This window comes from Anabas testudineus, chromosome 5 (genome assembly GCF_900324465.2).
Source record: "Anabas testudineus chromosome 5, fAnaTes1.2, whole genome shotgun sequence".
Classification (NCBI taxonomy): Eukaryota; Metazoa; Chordata; class Actinopteri; order Anabantiformes; family Anabantidae; genus Anabas; species Anabas testudineus.
Genome location: NC_046614.1, coordinates 26,051,169 through 26,075,372, shown reverse-complemented (window position 1 = coordinate 26,075,372; position 24,204 = coordinate 26,051,169). Strand labels below are relative to the sequence as shown.

The window sequence follows — 24,204 nt, the reverse complement described above, 5'->3', positions numbered from 1 at the left end:
AAGTCCACAGTCTTTTGTGAAGACATGCAGTACAGTGTTATGGTTGTTTCTGCTGCTGTTTATCAGACAAACACTGATCCATAAAAGCGCTGCAGTTTATTTCAGAAACTCAGAACTTACCTCAGTATACGTGAGGTTAAAGGTTCACTATTAAAGACAAAGTGGTGAGACGGGATTTTGTGAAGTGTTTAGGGGAATCTACAAGTGGGTGCATATTTGTTCAACTGTGTTTTGTGTGCAGGGTACCTTGTTGGTGCTGCAGGGTACGCGATTTATCTCTCAGGGTATGAGCTGCATGCGTTAAAGGATACGGAGACCTGTGAAGTGGTGCGGGAATACACATGAAGGTGTACAAAGTGCAGTTATCACAGTACTTGCCACTAGGAATCGTGTAGCTGCTGATGTTGCTACAATTCACAAAGTGTTAGACAAATGTTTTAAGAGGCTGTAGCAGCATCTGTAAAATGAAATGATATCTCACCAGAGAACAACTTTCCATCTCCCCTCATTTTATTTTTAACATAAACAGTCTCCCAGTGTGGAGCCTTGAGAACAGCACGATCGGTAACACCTGGAACATTGCTTTTCTTAGCAGGGTGCTAATGAAGGATCCAGTGGAAACATTTTCACCGACAGCCAAAGGAAACAAAAGGAGCTTCAGTTGAGCCTGAAGGAAGCCTCTCTCTCTCTCTCTCTCTCTCTCCAGGATCAGCCCAAACAAGCTAGATAAACAAGGAAAGCTTTTGGTCACAGGAAAATGGATCCTCCATTCTGGGGCCATATGCAGACAGACAGAGGTTATCAGGTAGGATGTTAACTGCGCAAAAAGAAATTCTACCTCAGTAAAATGAGGGAGTCCCAAAGGTCCATTTGTTTTTATTATTAGAAGCTTCAAGTATTTAGTCCCTAGTTTTTCTCATGGAGCCAACAAATGATAGAGAATTGAACCTGCTGGACATCATGACTGAATTTCTCTGATGAGTGTTTGTGGTCAGCCACGTTCACTGAGGTTTGGGGGCAGCACAAAGTGCTTCTTGACAACAAAGCGCCACCATCCAGAAATAGTGTGTGTGATTGGAATCAGGTCATTTAAGCATTAAAGATGACAGCTGAAGACATCTATATTGCATGATGGTTTTCCAAATCTCCAAATGCAACTTGAGTAACCACGAAGTAGCCCAACACACTGAGCGTCTCCACTGGTCCTCTGGGATCACCCTTTCAGAGGCCCCACCACGTCACCGTCACGAAAATTAATGTTATGTGGAAAATGCTGAAGATGTGAAGGCAGTAAGTAAGAGGCTGTATATGATATTTGTTGAAGGATAAATCCACCGATTGCAAAAAGGCAGTGAGGCAGCTGATGTGGAGAAGTAGAGAATGAATAAGATTTCTGAAACATGGGGTTTATCACTCTTTATTTCTATTAAAGCAAATGGACCTCTGTAACTGCACTGGAACTGTAGTGTATTGTGTCTGCAGGAGGACTGATGGATCAACTCAGGGGTTCCTTTCACAATCAAGATCTTCACACAACCTGTGATTTGGGGGATGGTGTTCTGCAATTTCAGTAGGGAATAATGTTTCCTTGTAGGACGCAGTTCTTGTCATCTGAAGACGAGTAGCCAAAAAAAAAAGACAGAAGCCATTAGGGGTCATGGCTAAAACTGGAGCCAAAAGTGCTGCAGGGGCCAGAGCCAGTAAACAAGTGAAAAAAGTCAATTACCAGCCCTTATTTAGCTGTGCCTCGAGTGGGAAAGAAACAGAAAAAGTCGTTTAATGCCCTTATTTAAGATAAGACTAATCCTTAATTTGAAAAGAAAACAGAGGCTTGTGAGGTGAAAGTGGTTTCACACAGGGCTGTGTGCAGAGACACAGACATGTTGAAGCACAAAAACAAGTGATAAAAGGTTTCTTGGGCTGAAATAGGCTTCACCCAAGGCATTCCTGAATGAGCAGAACAGTGGTGACGTACAATTATCACCATAAATTCATATTTTCACACCATTTTAGGAAGCAGGACACAAAATAATGTCCTATCGTAGTTGTTTGATTAGCTTTCCAACTAGAAAGGTTACACACACACACACACACACACACACACACACACACACACACACACACACACACACACACACACACACTCAGTATTTAACACTGCAGATGAAATAAGCTCCAACTTTTCACCAGCTGCAACAGTAAAATGTCACATAACATATATCAGCACAACGAGGAGACGTTGATGCTTTAAGTAAATCGTCCTGAAAGTGATAAAGAACAACTCTGCATTCATGTGTAAGTTACTGGTGGGCACATGAATATACATTACTTCATAGGTTTTATGACAATTTTTATCTACTCATCATAACACACAGTAAGGGTCGCCATGTGGAGCCTCTTAGTTGTATCAGCAAATAAAGGAAATACTGCAAACTGTAAAAAGGGAAAAGGTCAACGCTTTTGCCAACCACCCAGGGGAGACTGCAGTGGAGGGGGGGGTGTCCCAGCCAGTGGGCGGGAAAGTTACAGGGCACCAGGGTTTATTGTCATCCTATCAAAGTCACATTAACGTCTGTGTCCTTTGTGGTTTTGGTGACAGGAAACATAAGTTTATTGAAACTAAAAATAAGAATAAAAAAACATTATAGAAATGCAGTAAAGTAATATTAGAAAATGACTTCATGTTAAATAATAGCAGTGGTGATACTGCAGCTGAGGGAAATACAGGATAGCAGATTTGTAAAACAAATATTAAGGGCGGTTCAACGACTGACAACAAAGCAACAAGAAAAGAGAAAGGCAGACAGACAAGAGAACAAGTTTGGTGTGAAATGGGAGAAAGGATGTTTAGCATGATCAGTGTCAGTAGCTAAGCATCTCCTTCTCCCTTCTCTTTGCCGTTTGTCAGATTAGTGTTCAGTCTCACACCACGGCCAAGATCCACTGTGACAGGCTGCCAGAGAGCATTCCCACTGCACTGGCTCAGTACTGCAGGAAACAGCCATCCAGCTCACCACACACTGCTACGAACAACTTCATCATAATGTTCAGTTATTTCTTTTAGATTCCAGCATCACCAGTGTTTTTACTGCCGCAGTGAAAAACACGGGACAGGCGTGTTATTCAAGATTCAAGTGCGTAAAACCTGTTTCCCTGTACAATGAAATTCTTCCTTTGCTGTCCACAATAAATAAAGATATATACAACTGTACAAGCATTATAAGGATATAAAATGGATAAAAATAGAAGTATACAAAGTATGCACAGAGGTATGTGCAAAATAAATACGCAACTATGACAATTATTTTATCATTTGCAATTAGTGCAAAACTGCAGATACCTTGGTAAACAGCATTTACGTTACCAAAATGTGCAAGGACTGCTCTGGATAGATGAGTCAAGTCTATCCCACAGGTAGCCTATTTACAAGTCTGATGGCTGAGGGGAAAAGGAGTTCCTCAGTCTGTAAGTCCTGCATGTCACACTCCTTTACCTTCGACCTCAGGGTAAAAGTGTGAACAGTCTGTGTTTGGGGGGTGTGGAGTCCTCCAGGATGGAGAAGCCCACCCCTCTCACCTGCGATCCATCAAATAGTACAGCAGCACCACACGGGGATGCAGTCGCTCAGTGGTACAGCTGTAGAAGATGAAGATAATCTTGGGTGACATGTTAAACTTCCTCAGTCTCCTAAGGAAGTACAGCTGCTTCTTAACCAGCTGAGGTGACACAATCACGTGTAAAAAGTGTGCAGAGGGAGGGGCTAAGAACACACCCCTGTGGGGTGACGATGTTTGTTGTGGCGATGAAGGTCCTGTTTCCAATCCTGACGGACTTCTGTCTGCCAGCCAGGAAGTCTAAGAGTCAGTCACAGAGTATGGGGTGTAGACCAAGGGTAAATAGTCTGTGGTGGGTGACCATGTTAAATGCAGAGCTGGAGTTGATAAAGAACATCCTGTCTTATGTGTCCTTATGTTCCATGTGTGAGAGGCAAATATGGGGGGCAGTGGCGATGGCGTCTGCACTGGACTTGTTGGGACGGTATGCGTAATGCAGGGGGTCAAGTGAGTGCTACTGGCCTGTAGTTATTCAGGCAGGTTGGGGGGTCTTCTTGTAGGGGAGGTGATGGTGGTGGTCTTAAAACAGGTGGGGACAGTGCTCTGACTGAGGGAAAGGTTAAAGACAGAAGTTACTGCTTAGTTACAGCAGTAGTAGAGTCCATCAGCAAGCTCTGTAGCACAAGCTCTGAGGGCCTGTCCAGGGATGTTGTCTGGACCTGCTGCCCTGTGAGGGGCTGATGCTCATTGTGCATACAACTCATTGGCTCTGATCATTTCTTGGCTTAACTACTGCAGTGTCTTACTGACAGGGTTACCAGCTGCACCATCAAACGCCTCCAGGTGATCCAAAATGCAGCAGCATGTCTTATTTTTGATCAGCCAAAAAGGAAACGTTACACCACTTTTCAGATCTCTGCACTGGCTTCATGTAGCTGCTGCATCTGGTTTAAAGGTCTGACCCTTACCTATAAAGTAGTCAACTCAACAGTACCGGTCTACCTGAACTCCCTCATCCACGTCTACAATTCCTCTCACTGCACTCTGCCAGTGAATAACATCTTATGGTCCCCTCACCTCAGCTCAAAAGATCCCAGGCTAAACTTTTTGACTATGGTTCAGCTCGATGTTGGAACAATCTACCCACCTCTAAACGCTCAGCTGCCTCAGTCTTAATTTTTAAAAAATGCTGAAAACAGAACTCTTCTAAATATTTTGCTGCACTTCAATCTTTCTCTGGACAACCCCCCCCCCCCCCAAAAAAAAAAAAAAAAAAAAGATTGCTCTTATACCCCATTAAATATGGGGTAAAAATATATGCATAATACACTTGTAAGTTGACTGTCTCAAAGCGGGTGTAGAAGGTGTTCAGGTAATCTGACAGGCTACGGCAGGAGCCAATAGTGGTGCACATGATGGTCCTGTAGTCTGCTCCACATCAGCAGTAGAGTAGAAACTGTCTAGTTTCTCTCTGTACTGCCTCTTGGCCACTGTGATGGCTCTACTTTGTCTTTGCAGTTTGTACACTGCCTTGTTGTTCAAAAAGCAAATGTTACTGCAGCTCAGTTGAATGGAGAAATAGGCTACAGTTAAAACCTCGAGAAAAGTGGTAAAGACAAAGAACATAGACATAGTAAAGGGACACACAGCCTCAGAGACAATCACAGAGTTAATAAAATATAGATTAAACGATGAAAGTTTAAACTCGACCACTGGGATCACACATTCAAATTTTAAAACCTTCTCTAATTCAGTCCATTTGTGATATGCAAAGAAGACAGTCTGCCCAAGTTCAGTATTTACTCAGGGGGGTAACTAAGAAAGAAAATATCACAGGATAAGTGAGGACTGAGCTGCTGCAGGAGACCATTATACATTTTGCAGCTTTGTTTGCAATTTATAACCAAAATGCTGAAGGATCTTTGATGTCCATAGAAAACTAAAAGAGCAAAAATAAGGTGAAATTTAGTGGTGATGTGTTCAAGGCTGCTGAAGTAATTGCATAAATTTCAGTGATGTTCAGATGTTTCAGTCGGTGAAAGTGTACACAGGTCAGTATAACTACTGCACATGGCATTTCTGGAAGTACCTACCACTGTAATATAAAGTATTTCTTAAACAGGATGTAAAACAGCAGCACCAGGCTACATCCAGCTTCCCCAGATAAATAACAGTGAGAGATGCTGAGTGCAGAGGCAGCCGTGCATGATCCATAATCTCTATTTAGAAAGCATCATTTCTGATATGTCACAGATCATTGTTTGGAGGATAAGCTACTGTGGACACATTCATTTAAACATCTCTATATTAAATCAGGAAACATCACTGTGATGCATTATGTCCTCATTTCTTCAGTTAAATTGTTTGTTGCACACTGCAACAGGAATTTGGATGAGATTACTGTATCACTTTGTTATAAGAGCAAACCTGAAATGCTCTCAAAGAGGCTCTGAGACAACCGGGCCAGCTGCACAATACACAGTCAATATTAAAGAAGGCAGTATAAAAATACAACAGCAGGAATAAAAAGCTTCTGTTGTGGGTCAAATATATTTTCCTGATTCATAGGGAATCTGACTGTTGCTGGTTTTCATATATAATCTGAAGAATGTGTCTTTCCCTGCATTCTCATAAATGTGTGCAGAAGGACTCCCATGTTTTAAACATGCAGCCAGACTCAGAGCTGCATCCTCCTATCAGCTGTGTACACATGTGAATGCTGAACCCACCAGCGCTGTCTCTAACAAAGAGGAGGGAGAGCTGTGGGTGGAGGTGGGAGCTGACGTGTAGGCAGACATCTCACCTCGATTAAAACTCCCTCTGGTTCATTTCTGTTCTACATTAAACCAGAGCCACAGTGAGACTTTCTGCAGATGAAAACTTTGCTGCATCTTGAATGATGATTACACCAACACACATTTGTGAAGCGAGGCCTGAAAAACAAAGGGTCAAATGTTTGGTAGTCTGCCATCCTCAGAGGTCAGAGATGATATTTCAGCCTCCTTTGGAGAAACATGCCCTTTCTTTCTGAGTATTGATTCTAATACTAACATGAATTGTTGAGAACTGAATATAAATGATGTTAACTCACATTAATTGATTTTCCTGCACAACCAGAAACTAAACTGCACCAGTAAATATGTTTTAAAGGCAACTTTAGTGCAGCTGTGTTTTTCTAAATGTTAAACAACATGATGATACTTGTAGCACTACTACTGTTTAACTCATTTCATGGCTCATATCTCTCCACTAAAAACCATCTTTCACTAATTAAGTGTTTGAATTCATTAAATCAACAGATGGGACTGTAGTTCCGACCCTGGCGTCACAGTCATGCACTTGTTCATCAAAACATGAAATCTGTTGTTGCAGTGGCTCAGCACCAGAAACAACTCCTCCAGCTTGGACATTGGGGTTATCTCCATCTTGGAGCTCATCCACTCATCTCAGGAAACTCACCTCAAACTACAATAACCACTGACATGTGGCCTGGTTGTCAGCAGGAGCGACTGATTCTCTGCTGAAACTGGGAAATGAGCTCATTTGCTTTTCTGCAGAAGATTAAATCCCCAGACTGACACAAAACAATAGATTTCCAATCTGACATTTCAAAACTTTACAGGTGGTGTTTCTTTATGCTAAGCTAAGCACTAGCTAGTGCAACTTAAAATTGATTTTGCAAATATGAGCGTGGCATCAACTTGAACATCTGACTGTGAGAAAGACAAGAAAATGATTTTTCAAAATGTCAAACCGTCATCTTTAGGCAGCCAAAGACCTATTTCACTGTTGACAGTCACCTGTGACCACGTTTACATGTCGCTGTGTTCTGTCTGCAGCTTAAACTCGTCTCCTAGACACTACATTGATATAGCTGTTGCTTGCATTAAAGATTTTTAAATGGGAAACAAAGACATTCTAGGAGATGAGTGGAGAACTCTTTATTTAGCTTTTGTCAGAGTATTAACTTTGACAAACACGCAGGAGAAAACTAGTTGACCAACTTTCTGTTGTGTCCGTGTTGTTTCTGTGCAGCCCAACATGTCATTAGTTTGTTGAGGGGGCTCAGGTTAGTAACTTATTATTCAGGCAGTAAAAATGCTGCTGTATAATAAAGGGGTTTTCAGGTTGTATACGGTACACTGGTTTCTCAGAAGTCTGACATTAAACGCCTCAGATTGGTGGATTAGAGGGCTTAATTGACTCTGGAAAGTGGATCCATCTCAGCTGGAGGCTGCAGACTCAGCAGGAGTCCTCTGCCACAGGAGGTATGCTGCTTCATTTTCAACTCATTCTCTACCTGCATGTCTTTGTCCCCGACTTCCTTTCACTTCCTCTTTTCTCTCCCTCTTTTGTTCTCGTCGTGTTTTCTCATTTTGACTCTCTCTTGGGTTCAGTCGCACCAATTAACAGCTACTATAAAAAGAGCTGTGTTCAGACAGGCAGCTCAAATTTGCATTTCTATGACAAACACACGTGTTGGATTTATTTTACAAAAAAGTTGTTAAAGATTTCTGACCGGTGTACAACACTACAGAACTGGGTCAGGATCCGGATAGAGCAGCAACGAGCGGGGCTCGAGGGAAGGGAAACCACGACTTATTAAACACCGATGTAAAGAATGATTGATCCAGTATTTACATTTAATGAGGAAGAAAACAACAAGACACAGAACAAGTTGCTCCTGGAGCGTTTGTTGCTTTGGAAAAGAGCAGCTGTTAAATGTCTCCATGTAAATGTAATCTGTACCCTGTCCAACACCCACGCCCCCGGCCCTGGAGGAACCTTACCAAACTTCTATCGAAGAGGTTGGCAGTGTCGAAATTTAGTTGTAAGACCTTCATTATAACAGTCTGGTGCTGACATGGTCAACTTTCAGAAATGACCTTGTGTTTAATCAAATTACCACACAGCATATGGAGCTGGGTGAGATTGCATCACAGGAAAACTGTACACAGAGTTCCGAGAGTGGGAGGAAAACGGAGTTCATGAGGTTAATCAGGTTGTGACTCATCATCAACAAGACAAAGTGCCCTCTCTCACCTTTCTCCACTGTAATATCTCTTACAGTAAACCCTGTGATCTAATGGATCTGTTGCCCTTATACCTGAGGTACCCAGACTGCCTGTCACGCCCCAGTGTTCAACAGTTTATGGCCAGAAAATAAATCTTTTCTCAAAGAAGACGGGAGAAGAGCACACTGAAGGAGATCATGTTTCCAAGCTCACGCTCAGCTCCAAACTGAGCTCCTGACGAGGGTTGTGATTTAAAACATACTCTGCATGTCAGTGAAATGTATGTTTGATGAGAAGGAAAAGGTCACATACTGATGTCACAACAAAACACTGACAATACCATTATACTGGAGCTTTGTATATTTGCAGAGGGCTTACAGTTCACAAAGGAAAAGCAGCTGCTTCCTCGTTTATCTGTGCATCAGGAAAAATCTAAAGAACAAAGGATTCATATTTAGTTTGAAGTCACATTCATGTTAAACGAACTGACACAACAAACGCACCTTTATATTATTGTCAGGGTCTTTGTTTGACGTGACAGCCACGCACCAAGCTGCTGTAGTTACTAAACAGCTCTGTGATGCTGTGAAACGTTAATCTTAATGCCATCATCAGAAAGACGAAAACAGTCAGAGAGGTTTTGCTTCTCCTTGAAGTCGTCACCAACATCACCTTTTTTTTTTTTTACTTTTATGACACTAGGGATAAAACAGCACCACCCACACAACCCGTCTGCCTCTCTGCTCGTCCGTCTCTCTGCTCGTCCGTCTCTCTGCTCGTCTGTCTCTCTGTCTCTCTGCTCGTCCGTCTCTCTGCTCGTCCGTCTCTCTGTCTCTCTGCTCGTCCGTCTCTCTGCTCGTCCGTCTCTCTGCTCGTCCGTCTCTCTGCTCGTCTGTCTCTCTGTCTCTCTGCTCGTCCGTCTCTCTGCTCGTCCGTCTCTCTGCTCGTCTGTCTCTCTGCTCGTCTGTCTCTCTGCTCGTCCGTCTCTCTGCTCGTCCACTTCAGACTTATTTTAGTCGATCGAACATTGTTTAAACATCGACAACTTTACTTCTCACCCCGTACAGAGATACACGATGATAAAAGTCGATCAGTTAAAGCAGGTCATGTTGAGTCAGATCACACAATATTTTAGGGAGAACTTTTCTCTGTTTGCTCGAAAGCTTGATCAAATCTTTAGGGCTGACTAAGATACTGAGACAGCACAGTGCTGATGCTGAATCTCTGACAGAACGATAATGATATATAATCATCCTCGTCCTCATCAAAAGAGTCCTGTGCAATTTAGTGTCAGGGGAAACTGATGACCGAGGTTTTCAAAGAGGAAAGAGGAAAATGTGAAAGCTGCAGGTGCAGAGACGAGAATTTGTAAGAAAGAACAGGATAAATGAAAGTGCTGATTCAGACATATTCACACAGGTGACTGAAGATCAGAAGGATTCTAAATGAACTCACCACTGATGGTGGCTCTCTTTGGCAGGATAGTGACAGCTCCCACAGCGGCATCCTCCAGCTGGTGGATGGGACTGTTTTTGGCCCCCCAGCTGTCGGAGCCAATCCACAGGAAGTGACCGACCTGGTCCGCTCGCTTACTGGCGTTCAGGATTCCCCTGTGATCACACACATCGCTGAGTCACATGTGCAGTTTTACAGGTCTGGTCAGAGACACGTGTGTGTACCTCAGTCTATGATGTGAGTGTGGGACGACAGCTTGTTTGAACTTACACTGAGACAAATATGTGTCATCACTCTCTTCATCACTCTCTTCATCACTCTCTTCATCACTCTCTTCATCACTCTCTTCATCACTCTCACAAACTTAATCCCAGTCGGGGACTGGTTTACTTTTCAGCTACTGCCGTGGTCAAGTTGCTTTGTAATTGGTATTTTAGAGGGAAACTATAGAGTCCCCTTCCTCATTCTGTGAGCCTGTATGTGTTTGATTGTGCTAAAACTAAGTGGAGTGATTTACCTGATATCCTCATCGTAGGCAAACAGGATCACAGCCCGGGCGTAGCGAGTGTCCAGCAGCAGGCGGATGATTTTGTCGAAGTCGGACGATTTGTGGTCATGAGGGATCTTCAAGGACTGAGCTATACAGATCCCACCTGAGGACACACAGCAAAGGGCAGCATTAATATATGGCCATTTTCAGACCATGTTGCTGAACCTGATGCATTTTCTGTTCAAATTGAATTCTGAGGCAAAAAAGTGTCATTTATTGATTTTATTGTCAATGACTTTAACCTTTAAGAAACATCTGTGAAAAGGTTCTACCAAGAGTTCGTCCAAAAGGTTGAAAGTAGCTGTTAAAGTTATGGCAATTGTAGAATCTAAAAGAAGGAAAATGCAGCAGACTTTAATGGAGCAGCAGAAGAAAGAGCTGTGCTCCTCTCTGTCTGGTGGCTGACATTTCATGAAACCACCTCCATTTCTCCACACAGCCGTTTTCAAAGCATGAGGAAAAAGGCTGAGAGAGCCCCAAGCTGAAAGACGCTAGTTTCAATAAATGTCACTCAACGGCACAAAACAGTGTGAAACTTTTTAAACTTTTCTCATCACTCACAAAATTTGCCCTAAAAACTTCCTGGTGTAAGTGTAGGCATGTTTCTGTCATCACATACATGAAGAGTGTATGAAGGTGGAGGTAAAGAAGCCTCCATCACTGTGATGAGTCAATGCACAACTGTGTGATGATGTATAAGATTTAGATCTGTTAAGACACAGACGCTGAGAAAAACCAGTTTGGTACCAATTTCAGCAGCACTGACCAACTACAACCTCCTGATCCATGAAATCCATTTGACTTTTTTAAATCTCCATTAATTCCTCGTGTCTCAATCGCATTAGCAGCATCATGAGCTGATATATGAGCATGTACTGTATGAACAACAGTCACCGTGCTGATCTCTCTCAGCCTGGTCCTCATGTTTCCTGACCCACATTCCACTTGTACCCAGTTTATTAAGCAATGCTTTTACGCTGATTACAGTTCCACAGATCTATAACTCTAAGCTGGCAGGTAACACTTATCCAGAGATTTTACCCCATACCCCAAATGGAAAAGCTGATGGTGGCGCTAGAGGAAAAGTCAGAGGATTACCAACGCTGCTGGGTTCATCCTCCAGGCACCATGAACGTTTGTTCTAAATCTCATCACATTCATCCAGAGGTTGTTGAGATATTTCAGGATCAACAGACAAACGAGGAGCTGTCGTCTATCCAGCTCTGCTTTACGGCTTTAGATCACATGACCACTTCATTAACATTTGTTAGGTCTACGAATGGAACCATTCACTGACTCCCTGTAACGCCCACTTCCACCAGCAACATTTGGCTCACAGGACATCTTATGAAAAGTAGCAGCTGCTGTCACAGTGGTGAGACAAAGGCAGCGGCAGCACGTCAGGGCTGTTCAGTTTTCCAAGAATCTTAAATTAGATCTGAGATTGTGCCAGTTTTAGAGGCCGCGACAGGTCAGGGCAGTGACAGCTGCTGTGTCAGTTTGTGGCAGCGATAAATCAGTATTTGCTTTTCAACAACTCATTTACATAGAATCTTGGTTTGCACACATTGATAAATGAAAACCTTTTACACCTCAAGCTACACAAACAATATGAAAGCTGTATGCCGAGCTGGGCCCTCCACTCTCTTCATCACTCTCTTCATCACTCCCCTCATCAATCTCTTCATCACTCTCTTTCTGTCATCACCCTCTCAGCACTCACTCCTCCCCTCATCACTCTCTCTCATCACTCCCCTCATCACGCTCTTCATCCCCTCACTCATCACTCCCCCATCACTCTCTTCATCATCCATCACTCTCTCATCACTCCATCTCACTCCCCTCATCACTCCCCTCATCACTCTCTCATCACTCGCTCTCATCACTCTCTCTTCATCACTCTCTTCATCACTCCCCTCATCACTCTCTCATCACTCCCCTCATCACTCCCCTCATCACTCCCCTCATCACGCTCTTCATCACTCCCCTCATCACTCCCCTCATCCCCCCCCTCATCACTCTTCATCACTCCCCTCATCACGCTCTTCATCAGCACTCCCTCATCACTCCCCGCATCACTCCCCTCATCACTCCCTTCATCACTCTCTTCATCACTCCCCTCATCACGCGCTCTTCATCACTCCCCTCATCACTCCCCTCATCACTCTCTTCATCACTCCCCTCATCACTCTCTTCATCACTCTCTTCATCACTCCCCTCATCACTCTCTTCATCACTCCCCTCATCACTCTCTTCATCACTCCCCTCATCACTCCCCTCATCACTCTCTTCATCACTCCCCTCATCACTCTCTTCATCACTCTCATCATCACTCCCCTCATCACTCTCTTCATCACTCCCCTCATCACTCTCTTCATCACTCCCCTCATAACTCCCCTCATCACGCTCTTCATCACTCCCCTCATCACTCCCCTCATCACTCTCTTCATCACTCCCCTCATCACTCTCTTCATCACTCTCATCATCACTCCCCTCATCACTCTCATCATCACTCTCTTCATCACTCTCTTCATCACTCCCCTCATCACGCTCTTCATCACTCCCCTCATCACTCTCTTCATCACTCCCCTCATCACTCTCATCATCACTCCCCTCATCACTCTCTTCATCACTCTCTTCATCACCCCCTCATCACTCCACCTCATCATCACTCCCCTCATCACCTCTCTCATCACTCATCACGCCCCTCACACTCTCTTCATCACTTCCACTCTCATCACTCTCATTCATCACTCCCCTCATCACTCTCTTCATCACTCTCACCCTCCCTATCACTCTCTCATCACTCCCCATCACTCCATCTCTCTCATCACTCTCTTCATCCCTCCCCTCATCACTCTCTCATCACTCCCCTCATCACGCTCTTCATCACTCCCCTCATCACTCCCTCAGCACTCTCTCATCACTCTCATCATCACACTCTCAGCTAACATTAGCCCAATTCTAATTTAACAGAACTTTTAGTACTTTACAATTTGTTATTTATCAGACGCTTTTAAGTAACGTACAAGTGAGCAACAGAGCAAAATATTCAAGTCAAGATAAGAACTTTAAAGTAAAGCTTTAAGTTTAGGAGTCGAATCTGTCCTCATAACAAGTCAAACTCAGTTTCAGACACTGAACTCAGATGTTCGTCCATTAAATCAGGTTTACACGTGAGATGATTTGTTTCACCTCTTCACCTCAGTTCCAGCATTTCCCTGTGAGTGTTCAGTAATGTGGACTGTATGTCCCAGTAGACTGCAATAAACCACCAACTGGGAACTCAATTCCAGTGTTCAGAGGTTAATACAGTCTTCACAGGGAGCCGGCATTTCCACTAAACTCAGTAATGTGAAACAAACACCACCTGACTCACTTTTCAGCCTCCTCTCTTTCCCCCCATGCTGCTTCTTTGTCTTTCTAGTTCTTTCTCTCCCTTCATTTTCTGTTTTCGTCTTTCATCTTCTCTATTTCGTCCTTTTTCCAATTCTTGTTCTACAAACCGAGTCTCTGAATTACATTTGTATCTGTACAGAGAAGCATCGACTGCCCCGTGAACCGAATCCCCTGGTCAGTATTCAAAGTGATTTATTTACATCTTAGAGCTTTCACCTCCTTCCTGCTGCTGGATGAGAAAGACTGAGCCGAGGAAAAGTTTGCATGGTTTTCTCCTGCTGGGTAATGTTTGAAATCTGAACAAGTTCATCCATGCTTCAGAATATCACCTATCCTGTAGAGGGTAGTGGAGGTTTTTACTGGCCAGCCTGTTCATGGTCTTGATGAATGGTCTTAATCTGACAGGCTGTCAATACAGGAAGGACACGAAGGTGTCTGATGCCTGAGGAATAAATACATGGATCGATGTTCTTATTTGTCGTCTCAGCTGAAGACCAACGTGCTCCGTCTGCACTGAAGCGATCTACTGTAGGAAGCAGCAGTAACATCTGTGTCTTTTGGAGCAGCTGGAGAACGAGCTCATCTCAAAAGCTATCGTCCACTTTTTTCCACTCGTTCCTCTTGTGGAACAGATCTGAAAACTTAGAGTCTCATGATGTCTGGTAAATGTGAATATGGATTTTGTATTTCTCATCCCAGTTCAAGTTGTTTATGACGAACCCGTTCTCCTGTTTTGTCCGCTACCGTTTACTGTCTGCACCAGGCCTCCTCCTAACATCAGCCACAGGACAGTTCAAATCCGAAATGAAGACGAGGAACATGCACGTCTGAAACTGATTCAATGGAAACTAATCTCAGAACTTTAGAGGTTTTATTATCAATCAAGCTGCCATGGTACCAACATGTGTTAGTGGGAAGTCATTAATGTGGTGAAGAATTATCTGATCGTACTCCACTGTCAACAGCCACTCATGACAATCCTGCAATACTGCAACAGCAACATGTTTCTAGGAGATGGAATCAAAGGCTGGATTACAACTTTTTATTTTTTAATACATATAACGCTGCTTTTGGTTTTAATTAAACAAATAGTCCATTTATTATTTCTGTTTTAAAACCATTCTCTAATCTTAACCAAGAGCTGTTACACAAACATGCAGGTTATAATGATTCAGGAAGTTGCTAAATATGCACTGGAGGATAATTCATCCAGTGATCCTGATGTTGGGTACAACATGGGAAGTAAACTGCAACAGATCCTGGTTGATTGTCTTTTGACTGAAACACATGGAAAAAATGCTCTTTAACCAGGAAACAGCTTAATAATGCTGTAGTTACGGTACTATGAGTGGAGGTTTTGGAACTTTACATCTTCACTAAGTTAATAGGAAACATGACCCAGTTGATGTCTTGTTTCCTAGAAAGCGTGCTGGCTGCTGCAGTGTAGTTGCATATAAATGTAATCTCCAGCAGAAAGAGCTGCTCATGAGATTCTTACTGTACGTCAAGTTTTATTATCCGATCAGACCTGTGCTGCAGCTCTGTGTGGAGCGTAGAAAGGTACAGTCCCTGTGTAGCTCCCAGTGAAGTGAGAGACAAACATTAGGCTGATAGACAACCTGCCTTAATTAGGTTCTTCAGGAGCTAGTGATGTATCACCTATTCACAGTGCTCCACGAAAATAAATGTTTGCAACGCTGGATACTTATCATTAGCAGCTGATATATGCTCTTTCCTCAGGGTGGGAAGCTGCTGCCATGTTATGAATTCAAAGCAGCCACCCATGAAACATACATCTGGGAGCAGACAAACGAGGGAACAGGAAGCAGCTAAACAAACACTCAACACCAAAAGATGATCATGTATGAGGGGACACATCACTGCCACTGGTTCTAAGTGAGACCAGCAAATTCATTTTCTACTTAATCAAAAGATCGAGCAAACAGCCATTTTGAGTTTTTCATTTGTATTTTTACTATCCCTTTAATAGACCTATTAACACATTGGGTTTCCAACCAAAGACACACAGTTACATATGTACTGTAAATGTCAGTACTTTTGTATAAAGCTGTATTTAAATTTTTACTCAGCAAATAATGATCTAAACACTTTATAAAGCCAGTGGTCCATAAGCAGAGCTCCTCACACGTCATATCAGTTTTTACTGAGGATATTGTCAATAACATGCACGTGTGCCTCTAAATCATTCATTTAACTTCATAAGGACCAAGGACAAAGAAGAAGGATTTTTCCTCCCTTCTGGTGAAAACTTCATGCGAGACTTCATAATATATCCCCAATAGTCCTCATCTCAAATTCAATTGGAGAACTGCAGTGTGCCAGATCAAATATATGTACGAGGAGTATTTGTTGTGGGCCCCGCATTTTATTCAGCCAATGAATAAAACATTTGGCATTGGCTATGCAGTGGTCAACACTGCAGTAACCCCTCATATTTACTGTACCTATACATTTACATCTCTCTGCATGGAGATTAAATTATCTTCACACTTTCAGGGAATTTGATCCTATTCCCTGAAATGATCTCTTAGTGTTTGGTGGCAGATTTATTTAAAAAGGCTGCAGAATACTTGAGAAATGTTCTGTGCATGCCAATAATGTCTGAGTGAGATCACAGGAAATGTCCAGTAATGGTTAAAATCAGAACAGTCTCACTGTGCACAGTATTCATTTTACAATTATGACAACACTATGCTAATATCTGCACCTTGATAATACTCTCTCTCTTTGTATTTTATTGGCTCTGTGCTCATACTGTGCCCAATAAACTCTAATCTAATCTAATCAGACCTGTGGTAGTTTGGTGGGAGATTGAGGTGCGTTATGTTTCCTGAAGCCTGCAGCAGAGATGAGGTCTGGTCTGTTCACTTCTTTCTAACTCTCTAAGATTGTTTTACTGCTCAAACCTTAAAACAGACACTTCCTCTGGAGACAATACATCTTTATCTTTATCTACATCACATGCAGCAGTTTGGAAACACACAGGTGAATGTAGGACATGGAACCAATTCACTGTCTTTCAAAGGAGATGCTAAGACAAACATTATCCCTTTAAGGTATCTGGACAATCTGCTCCCTGTCAAACTGAGCGGTCTGAGTAGAACACGTTCATAATGGCTGCAGGAGATCTAACCTTCTGTGAACTGTGTAGTTAGAGACAGACACACTGATCGGCCTGTAGTCTTTTCTCTCAAGCATGAAGAATGCATCAGTGATCAGTCCTGTGTATTCAAGCTCAGCATGTCCTCCCATCACAGACAGTAGCTGACAACTACTGATGTACAGTAGAGATATTTCCATCTTTCATTAATAAATGTGAAAAATAAGGAAGGAAGCTGCATTAACAGCTGTTTAACAAATACTGAAAAACTAAGAAGTGAAAGAGCTGGAATCAACTGATGAATGAAAACTGTGAACATGACTGATGTCGAACTCATGAGTGACTGCTGCAGGTTGAATCTACCAAGAAGTTTTTAGTTTGAATTAAAGGGTTAAATGCATCCCGAGCAGAAAAGGTCCTGAGTCGTACTCCACGATGAGCCTGTGATAAGCCTCTTTTGGATTCTGACCCTACTCTCGTTTCCAGCGGTCGTTCTGACCGTTCAGCTGTGACACCCTGGCAGTGCCTCAGCTCCGACCTTGTAAGTTTTGACACTCCCCTCCATAACTCCAACACTGGGTGGCTGGAGTGGAATGAGGCCATAATTCAGTCGACTGCATGGTCTCACTGCTACTACTACACGCACACCCACGGACACACACTGATGTGGACATAGTTGAAGTGAAGAATGATTACCTGGATCAATATTTAGTCATGGGTAATACAGATAAATTTAAAGGCTGGCTCAGAGCGGAAGTGTCGTTAGTGGGGAAGCTGCAGCGAAGGCAGTAAGTCGTGGGTCTTTATGAGCGCTGTCTGGCTGAGGTTCTCTGGCTTGTCAGGTACAGTAGGAGTAGACTGTTACACAAAAGATGTGTTCCTCTGACAAGGTCGGTGAAAAAGGGGGTTTCTGTTGGCTGTAGACTCATGGCACTTGTATGAAACACTACACGATTATGTGACGCAGTGTGTTTACATGAACACATCATTTACAACCTTCACATCTTCAGACAACTCATCACTGTCGCTCTACTGGTTCTCACTCATTCCAGCTTCTCAATAAGTGAACTCAGACAACTCTGACTTGATATGGCGATATATAGAGTTACAGGAGAGATAATCACACAGACATCTACGCATAGAAAACCGACCAACATCAGCTGCTGTGAAAGAATCACTTTCACTACTTTCTCATATTCTCTGAAAAGCTGGCAGCTGAATGACAGAGTGACTGATGTCGCTTCAGCTAAAAGAGCCAACATGTTTAGGAAGTAGGGCAGGTGTGGTTGGCTGAAAGGGAAGGAGGGTCATGAACAGTGACACTTTAAATAAAAATGATACTATAGTATGATCCAATAAACACAAATCCAACACAACATAAATGATCTCTGCCACACAGCTTACGTGTTGTCACCATGTACCCCACTTCATGACTGTCCCACACACTACACTCACAAGCTTCCTGTTTGAATTATATTTGTAAACTGAAATCTGAAGTTAATCAGCCATGAAGTGTTCAAACCTGTTTCTGTGGTTCAGTTTTAAATGTTTCTGCAGCAGACTGAGTTCAGGACGACGCCTCGCTGCTACTTCAGTCTTTTTAGTGTGGGTCGAGGACAGAACTGTAAAAACCAACAGGGACTTCAGGTACCTGCCGACAGACAGAAAAAACTGGATCTCACATTTTTGGATGCTCTGGTCCTTAAGGAGCCCATGAGACCTGATCCTCTGACCTTAAAACCCACTAAGTATATTTTCCAAAAAATAAATAAAAATTTCAGTGAAACCCAAAGCAGAGAAAGTGAATGTGTCACTGTGTGTTCCTGTCACTCTCTCTCTCCCTGTCTCTGACTGCTGTGCCGACACACACAAAGCTACCAGAGCCTTTCAGTCTGGACTCAGAGAGTACTTAAAACTTTCCTCTGATGTACTTTCTGTGTTTCAGAGAATGTAGCTGGTAAAGTTTTGTGCTGGAGAACATTAGGAAGCCTTTCAAAATACATGAGCGGTGTCATTCTGACAGAAAAGAAGCTCTTACTTTGAAAGAAAAACCAGGTGGGACACAGGATGAGCCGAAAGGAAGTGACGGATCTTATGTAAAAATAAAAGCACAGACAGACAAGACAAGGTTTGACGAGTAGATAACTTGATGTCGTAAATATGTTGACTGTGACTTAGAGGATGAAAGAAGAATGTCATGTCTCGTCTCGAAGAAATGGAGTTAAGTGAAGGAGTGTTTTGCTCAGTGGTTCTTACATTTGCATGGAATAGCAGTAGAGTCAGTGTTAGGCACTGACACTTCATAGTGTTCCTCTCTGAAGGAGTCATTTAAGCCGAGAAATCCACATTTGACTTAAAGTAACAACGAAGCACTATTTAATGTATGTGTATATCTGGTTTAAGTTGGACACTTCTCACTTCTGTACTGTCTCCAAATTTGGTTGTTCATTCTACAGTGGCAAAAAAAAACGTATGTGAACCTTTTGACATTTTGTGGTTTTCTGTGGCATTAATTTGTCATAAAACATGATCTGATCCTCTAAGTCAGAGGTGTCAAACTCAGTGTGTAATTATATTTGGCCCGTAAGATCATATTAAATGTGTATTAGAGCTGGCCCACCAGTATACAGCGCACACACCACTAATACTACAAATCCCAGAATGCGTTGGCTTGTCAGTCGAGAGCAGTAAGCGCCCCCCCTCATTTTCTGTTGACAATCATAAGCTCTCTATGTTCGGCAGCACATATCTATATTGATGAAGATGAACAAACACCACTCAGGAGTCGTCTCACTGATGTCGTCTCACTCAATGAGCTCAGAGCCGAACCCCAGACATCTGAGAAGAGATACCAGCTATGTGACTTGAACCAATGAGCATCAGAGTAAATCAGAGTGGAGCAAACTGAGCTTGAATGATGCTGTCTTTATGCACTTTTTCTACTTCAAGGCATGGACTGGTAATAGTTGAAAGATTGAAGTCAATTATTATTATTTTTGGTTGTTTTGTTGTTGGACAGTAAAAAAAGATTTTGATTAAAAAGGAACTCGAAATACTACAGATAGAGGAATAATAATTTATTTTAATCATTTAAATTAGAAGCGAATGCCACTGATGTGTTGTATTTCAAATTTAATTTCTCATTTGTTTATAATATTAAACTTTTCTTGGTCCAGATTCAATGTTCATGCAAAACTAAAGTTTGTTTCCATAAGAAAAGGTTCAATAAAGGTTGAGTTTGGCCCGCAACTTCGTGCCAGTTTTTGATTTTGGCCCACTGCAAATTTGAGTTTGACACCGCTGATCTAAGTCAAACGTTTTAACAAATATAAGGTGTCTAAAACTAAATTCTGATCTTTCATGCCTTTATTGAGAGTAGACATAAAAGCCCTCTTGAAGCAACAGGTCAATAGGAACTACAGTATTGTACAAAAAATACACATACATTACATTTACCTGAAATTCACATTATCATACATAACCAAAGGAGTCACTTTTCACCTAAAGAAACATAACCACTAGAAGACAATAAACCTACCGGCCTACTTGTAGGCGCCTTGCTGACGGCTAGTGTCATATACCATAGGTCAGGTCTATAAAAATTTATTTAGTGGAGAAAATGATTTCACATTAGATTATTATTATTATTACTACACTAAGAAGCTCAAAGATGCAGATTTGCCTCAAGGTCATGTGTGAATTGAAAGTTGAAAAAAAGCTGATTGGACTAAGACAGATTCTGGTCCAGAACATTCAAACATTGTGCCTGAAACCATCATCATGAAAAAAGGTCTGTGGTGTTCTCCCTTTAAAAATGTAGAAATATGTAGAAACATCATGCATATTTTACAGTGTTGGATCAAATACGTTCTAAATGGTTTGCTTTGAGAGTGGATGAATCAGAAAAAGATGGAAAGACGCTTTCATCACCAGAACCCTTTTACACTCAGGCCATCAGCAGAATATCAAAGCGCTGCATTTGTATTCACTCAGAGAGATCGAGAGAATCCGTAACAGGCTGACTGTGCTTGTTAGTGATACGCAGACGATGGTTATGGTCAAGTCCAGGTCAAACATATTTGCATACTGCACTTCACAGCATTTGGTGACAAGTTCTAATATGTCGAAACACCGTGTTTGTAGGCTTTGAAATGAGAACGTGATGGTAAAAGTCACTGTGTGGAAAAGGGCACTGACTAATCTCAGCTGTAAACACAGATCTTGTATTTCAGCTCATAAATTTAAACTTAATGTAACATCAGAAACACTAGAAGCAAAGATCCAAGCAGCCTCACTGATTCCATTTAATCTCAGAGATGGAGGCGCTGCACAGATAAACACATGCTGACGACACGGAGGGATTTTTTAGATTCTGCAGCATCTGTGAGTTTAAGAATAAAAATGAAGTTAATGTCTGAGTAGGAGACAAAACAGTATTAAATGTGATTTACCTCAACACGGTGACAGGGGGAGGCGTGATGATGAAACAACAAGAGATCAAATCTGAGTGACTGGAAAATAAATGAGTAGCTGCAGAGCTGGTAAATCGCTGAGAGTGGCCTAAGTGGGTCAGAGAGTCTAAAAATGACTGAGGGTGGAACAAAACCTCATGAGACAGAAAGACACAAGAGAGGAGCCGGGGCTTCGAAACAGAGGAAGGCAAATTGGAAAGGAAGGAATTGCAGAGGATGGATACAAAACATGTACAACATGATAAGATGTGACCCAAGACAGAAGCTTCGGTTACAGTTGTGTTTCCACCAGCAGCTGGAGACTTTGATTACATTTTACTCCGAGTTGGAAGATTAAGATTTAATGAGGGAGCTGTAAGTTGCACCCAACGTTCATATTCCTGCATCCGAGTCTGATGAAGACATTAAATTCCTTTACACCAGTGACTCCCAGATCATGTTATGATGGCTCTGAAACCTCTGGCAGTAGAGTCAGATCAGAATCCATGTGTCAGTGGTTTGATTCCTGGCTCCTGGGCAGGACATTAAACCCCACGTTTCCCCTCACTGGGTCGGGGCGGCTGCATGGCGTGTGTTTGTGAAAGCACCTCCAGCACCAATAAAGTAGACAAGAGTTTCATGAAGAACATTTCTCATGTCCTCAACATGTCACCTCAGTAAAACCAAAAGCATGGAGACCAGGACGTCTGACATGAAGGAGCTTCTGTCCAAGAAACACAGGAAGGGACAAATGGAAACCACCAATATCTGAACTCACATCGGAAGCATTCATTCAAACATTTCTCCATAAGACTACTGACGCTGAAAAACACCACAGCAACACACGGCGGTCCGACCACCACAATACTGATTAGAGGGCTCTACATTCATTACCAGAAAACGGAAAAAGACGCCAAACATTGCATCGTTTTCTTTTCCTCAGGTGATATTTGTGACATTTTACAGACTGCATCAATCAAATGACAATCGTTACCACTGAACCTTAACTCTGCGTCTGGTGGAGTTGGCTGAGGACTGCAGATTCCAATACTCGGTGTGAGGCCCTGTGTCACAACAAGCATCCGTGAGATTGAACTGTGAAATATTAATGATAAGGCGCCAAGAAATGGAATAAGAACATTTCTCATGGGAGTGAAATTTTCCTGGGCTAAGTCGTTGGAATGATTAAAACATGACTGCTCTGTCTCTTTATGCTTTTGTTCCCACATCCCCTCTCTCTCTCTCCCCATTCTTTTCTCTCCTGACTTCTATTCCTCAGATTTATTCTGCAGTGGAGTGGACGCACCTCCCAACATGTTCCAGGTGCGTCTGGATAAAAAGTTCAACTTGTTCATAAGGAGACACTGAGTCAGTGCTTAGACATATCCGTCAAACACAAAGCAGACAACAAAGCTTCACTTCACAGTCCTTTACCTACAGATGGGGACTAACTGACTGAGTTACAGAGAATTTCTATTCAAACAGCAGAAACAAACTTCTTTGTGGCCACATATCAATCATGGCGTCAACGTACCAACACGACGTACCAACCTCGAGAATGACGACAAACTGTCTCGATGCCTTCAGGTCGGTGCAGTGTATTCTGTATCTGTCATTATGCTGATGCCATGTCCACCTAACACTGTGTCCTCTCTTGTCGTTTACCCTGCAGTCCACTCGGCTCTCCTTCATCTAATGACCTCCAACAGAAGCCGTCAATCATTTTGTCTTTTTGTGTTGTGAAAGAGTTGCTTACGGCAGCTTCACACACAGCTCCATGATTATTAATGACGGGTGACAGGTGGGTCAGAGTGTATCTGCGGTAAAGAGTATATCTAGTACATGTGTAGTGTGCCCTCTTTCTCCTCACTCAGTAAAACTAAATCCCAACAGCAAAACTAACTTCTACTAATAAAGAGTAGAAAGCACCAAAACAGAAGTGACGGTATCCACTGCAGCCCAGACGTTTTTCAGCGTCCGTCGCCTCACAGTTTGTGTCCTGACGTCATGTCAGTGGATGTAAACGTAAATATCCTCAGAAAGTTCTTTGGTCTTCACTTAATCCACACTGATGAAACAACCTCAGTGTTCGCTTTGTCCATTCGAGGCGTTTCCCTCTCTGTGTAAATAAAGAACACTTATGAAGTCATAATTAGGAATACTGTTTTTGTTATGCAGACGTTAATATGTCTAAGAGTGAGGACACAGTGTGTGTGTGTGTGTGTGTGTGTGTGTGTGTGTGTGTGGGTTTGGTTTGCAGGAAACCTATTAGGTATCTGACGGTCAACTTTAAGACCTGTCCTCGTCTCCCGCTGAGATAGAAGATGGAGAGAGATGCTCAATGTGACTTTCGCCATCTCCTCTGTCTGTGTGTGTCGACTGTGACGTTGGCCCCCTCTTCCTCTCCTCCTCCCTACGTTTCTACACCGCTCACCTTTGAAGGCTGAGCTTTTGGTTTTACAAACATTTCCCAGAAGCAGTGCTGCTCCGGAGTTAAAACATCAATGAGAGAAGCTGTTAGGGTGAAATTCAGTGAAAAAGGGAGGAGATGAGAGAGGAGCAAGTCCTGCTCTCCTGCTGCACACTGGAAAAATGCAACTCAACACCTCATGTAGTTTAAAGAGAAACTGCAGCCAGTCTCATCAAGCTGCTCAGACTG

At 42.6% G+C, this 24,204-nt stretch overlaps 1 protein-coding gene across 2 annotated transcripts in view; it reads right to left on the bottom strand.

The window, feature by feature from the left end:
* The window catches only part of LOC113155071 (metabotropic glutamate receptor 7), a 213,178-nt gene that overhangs the window by 110,226 nt on the left and 78,748 nt on the right, over window positions 1–24,204 (bottom strand). For both annotated transcript variants that reach the window (XM_033325996.1, XM_026349572.1), the window contains exons 3-4: window positions 10,542–10,677; window positions 10,025–10,179 (exon numbers count right to left, since the gene is read on the bottom strand). In XM_033325996.1, the coding sequence (XP_033181887.1) occupies window positions 10,025–10,179; window positions 10,542–10,677 (291 nt within the window). The remainder of the gene's footprint in view (window positions 1–10,024; window positions 10,180–10,541; window positions 10,678–24,204) is intronic.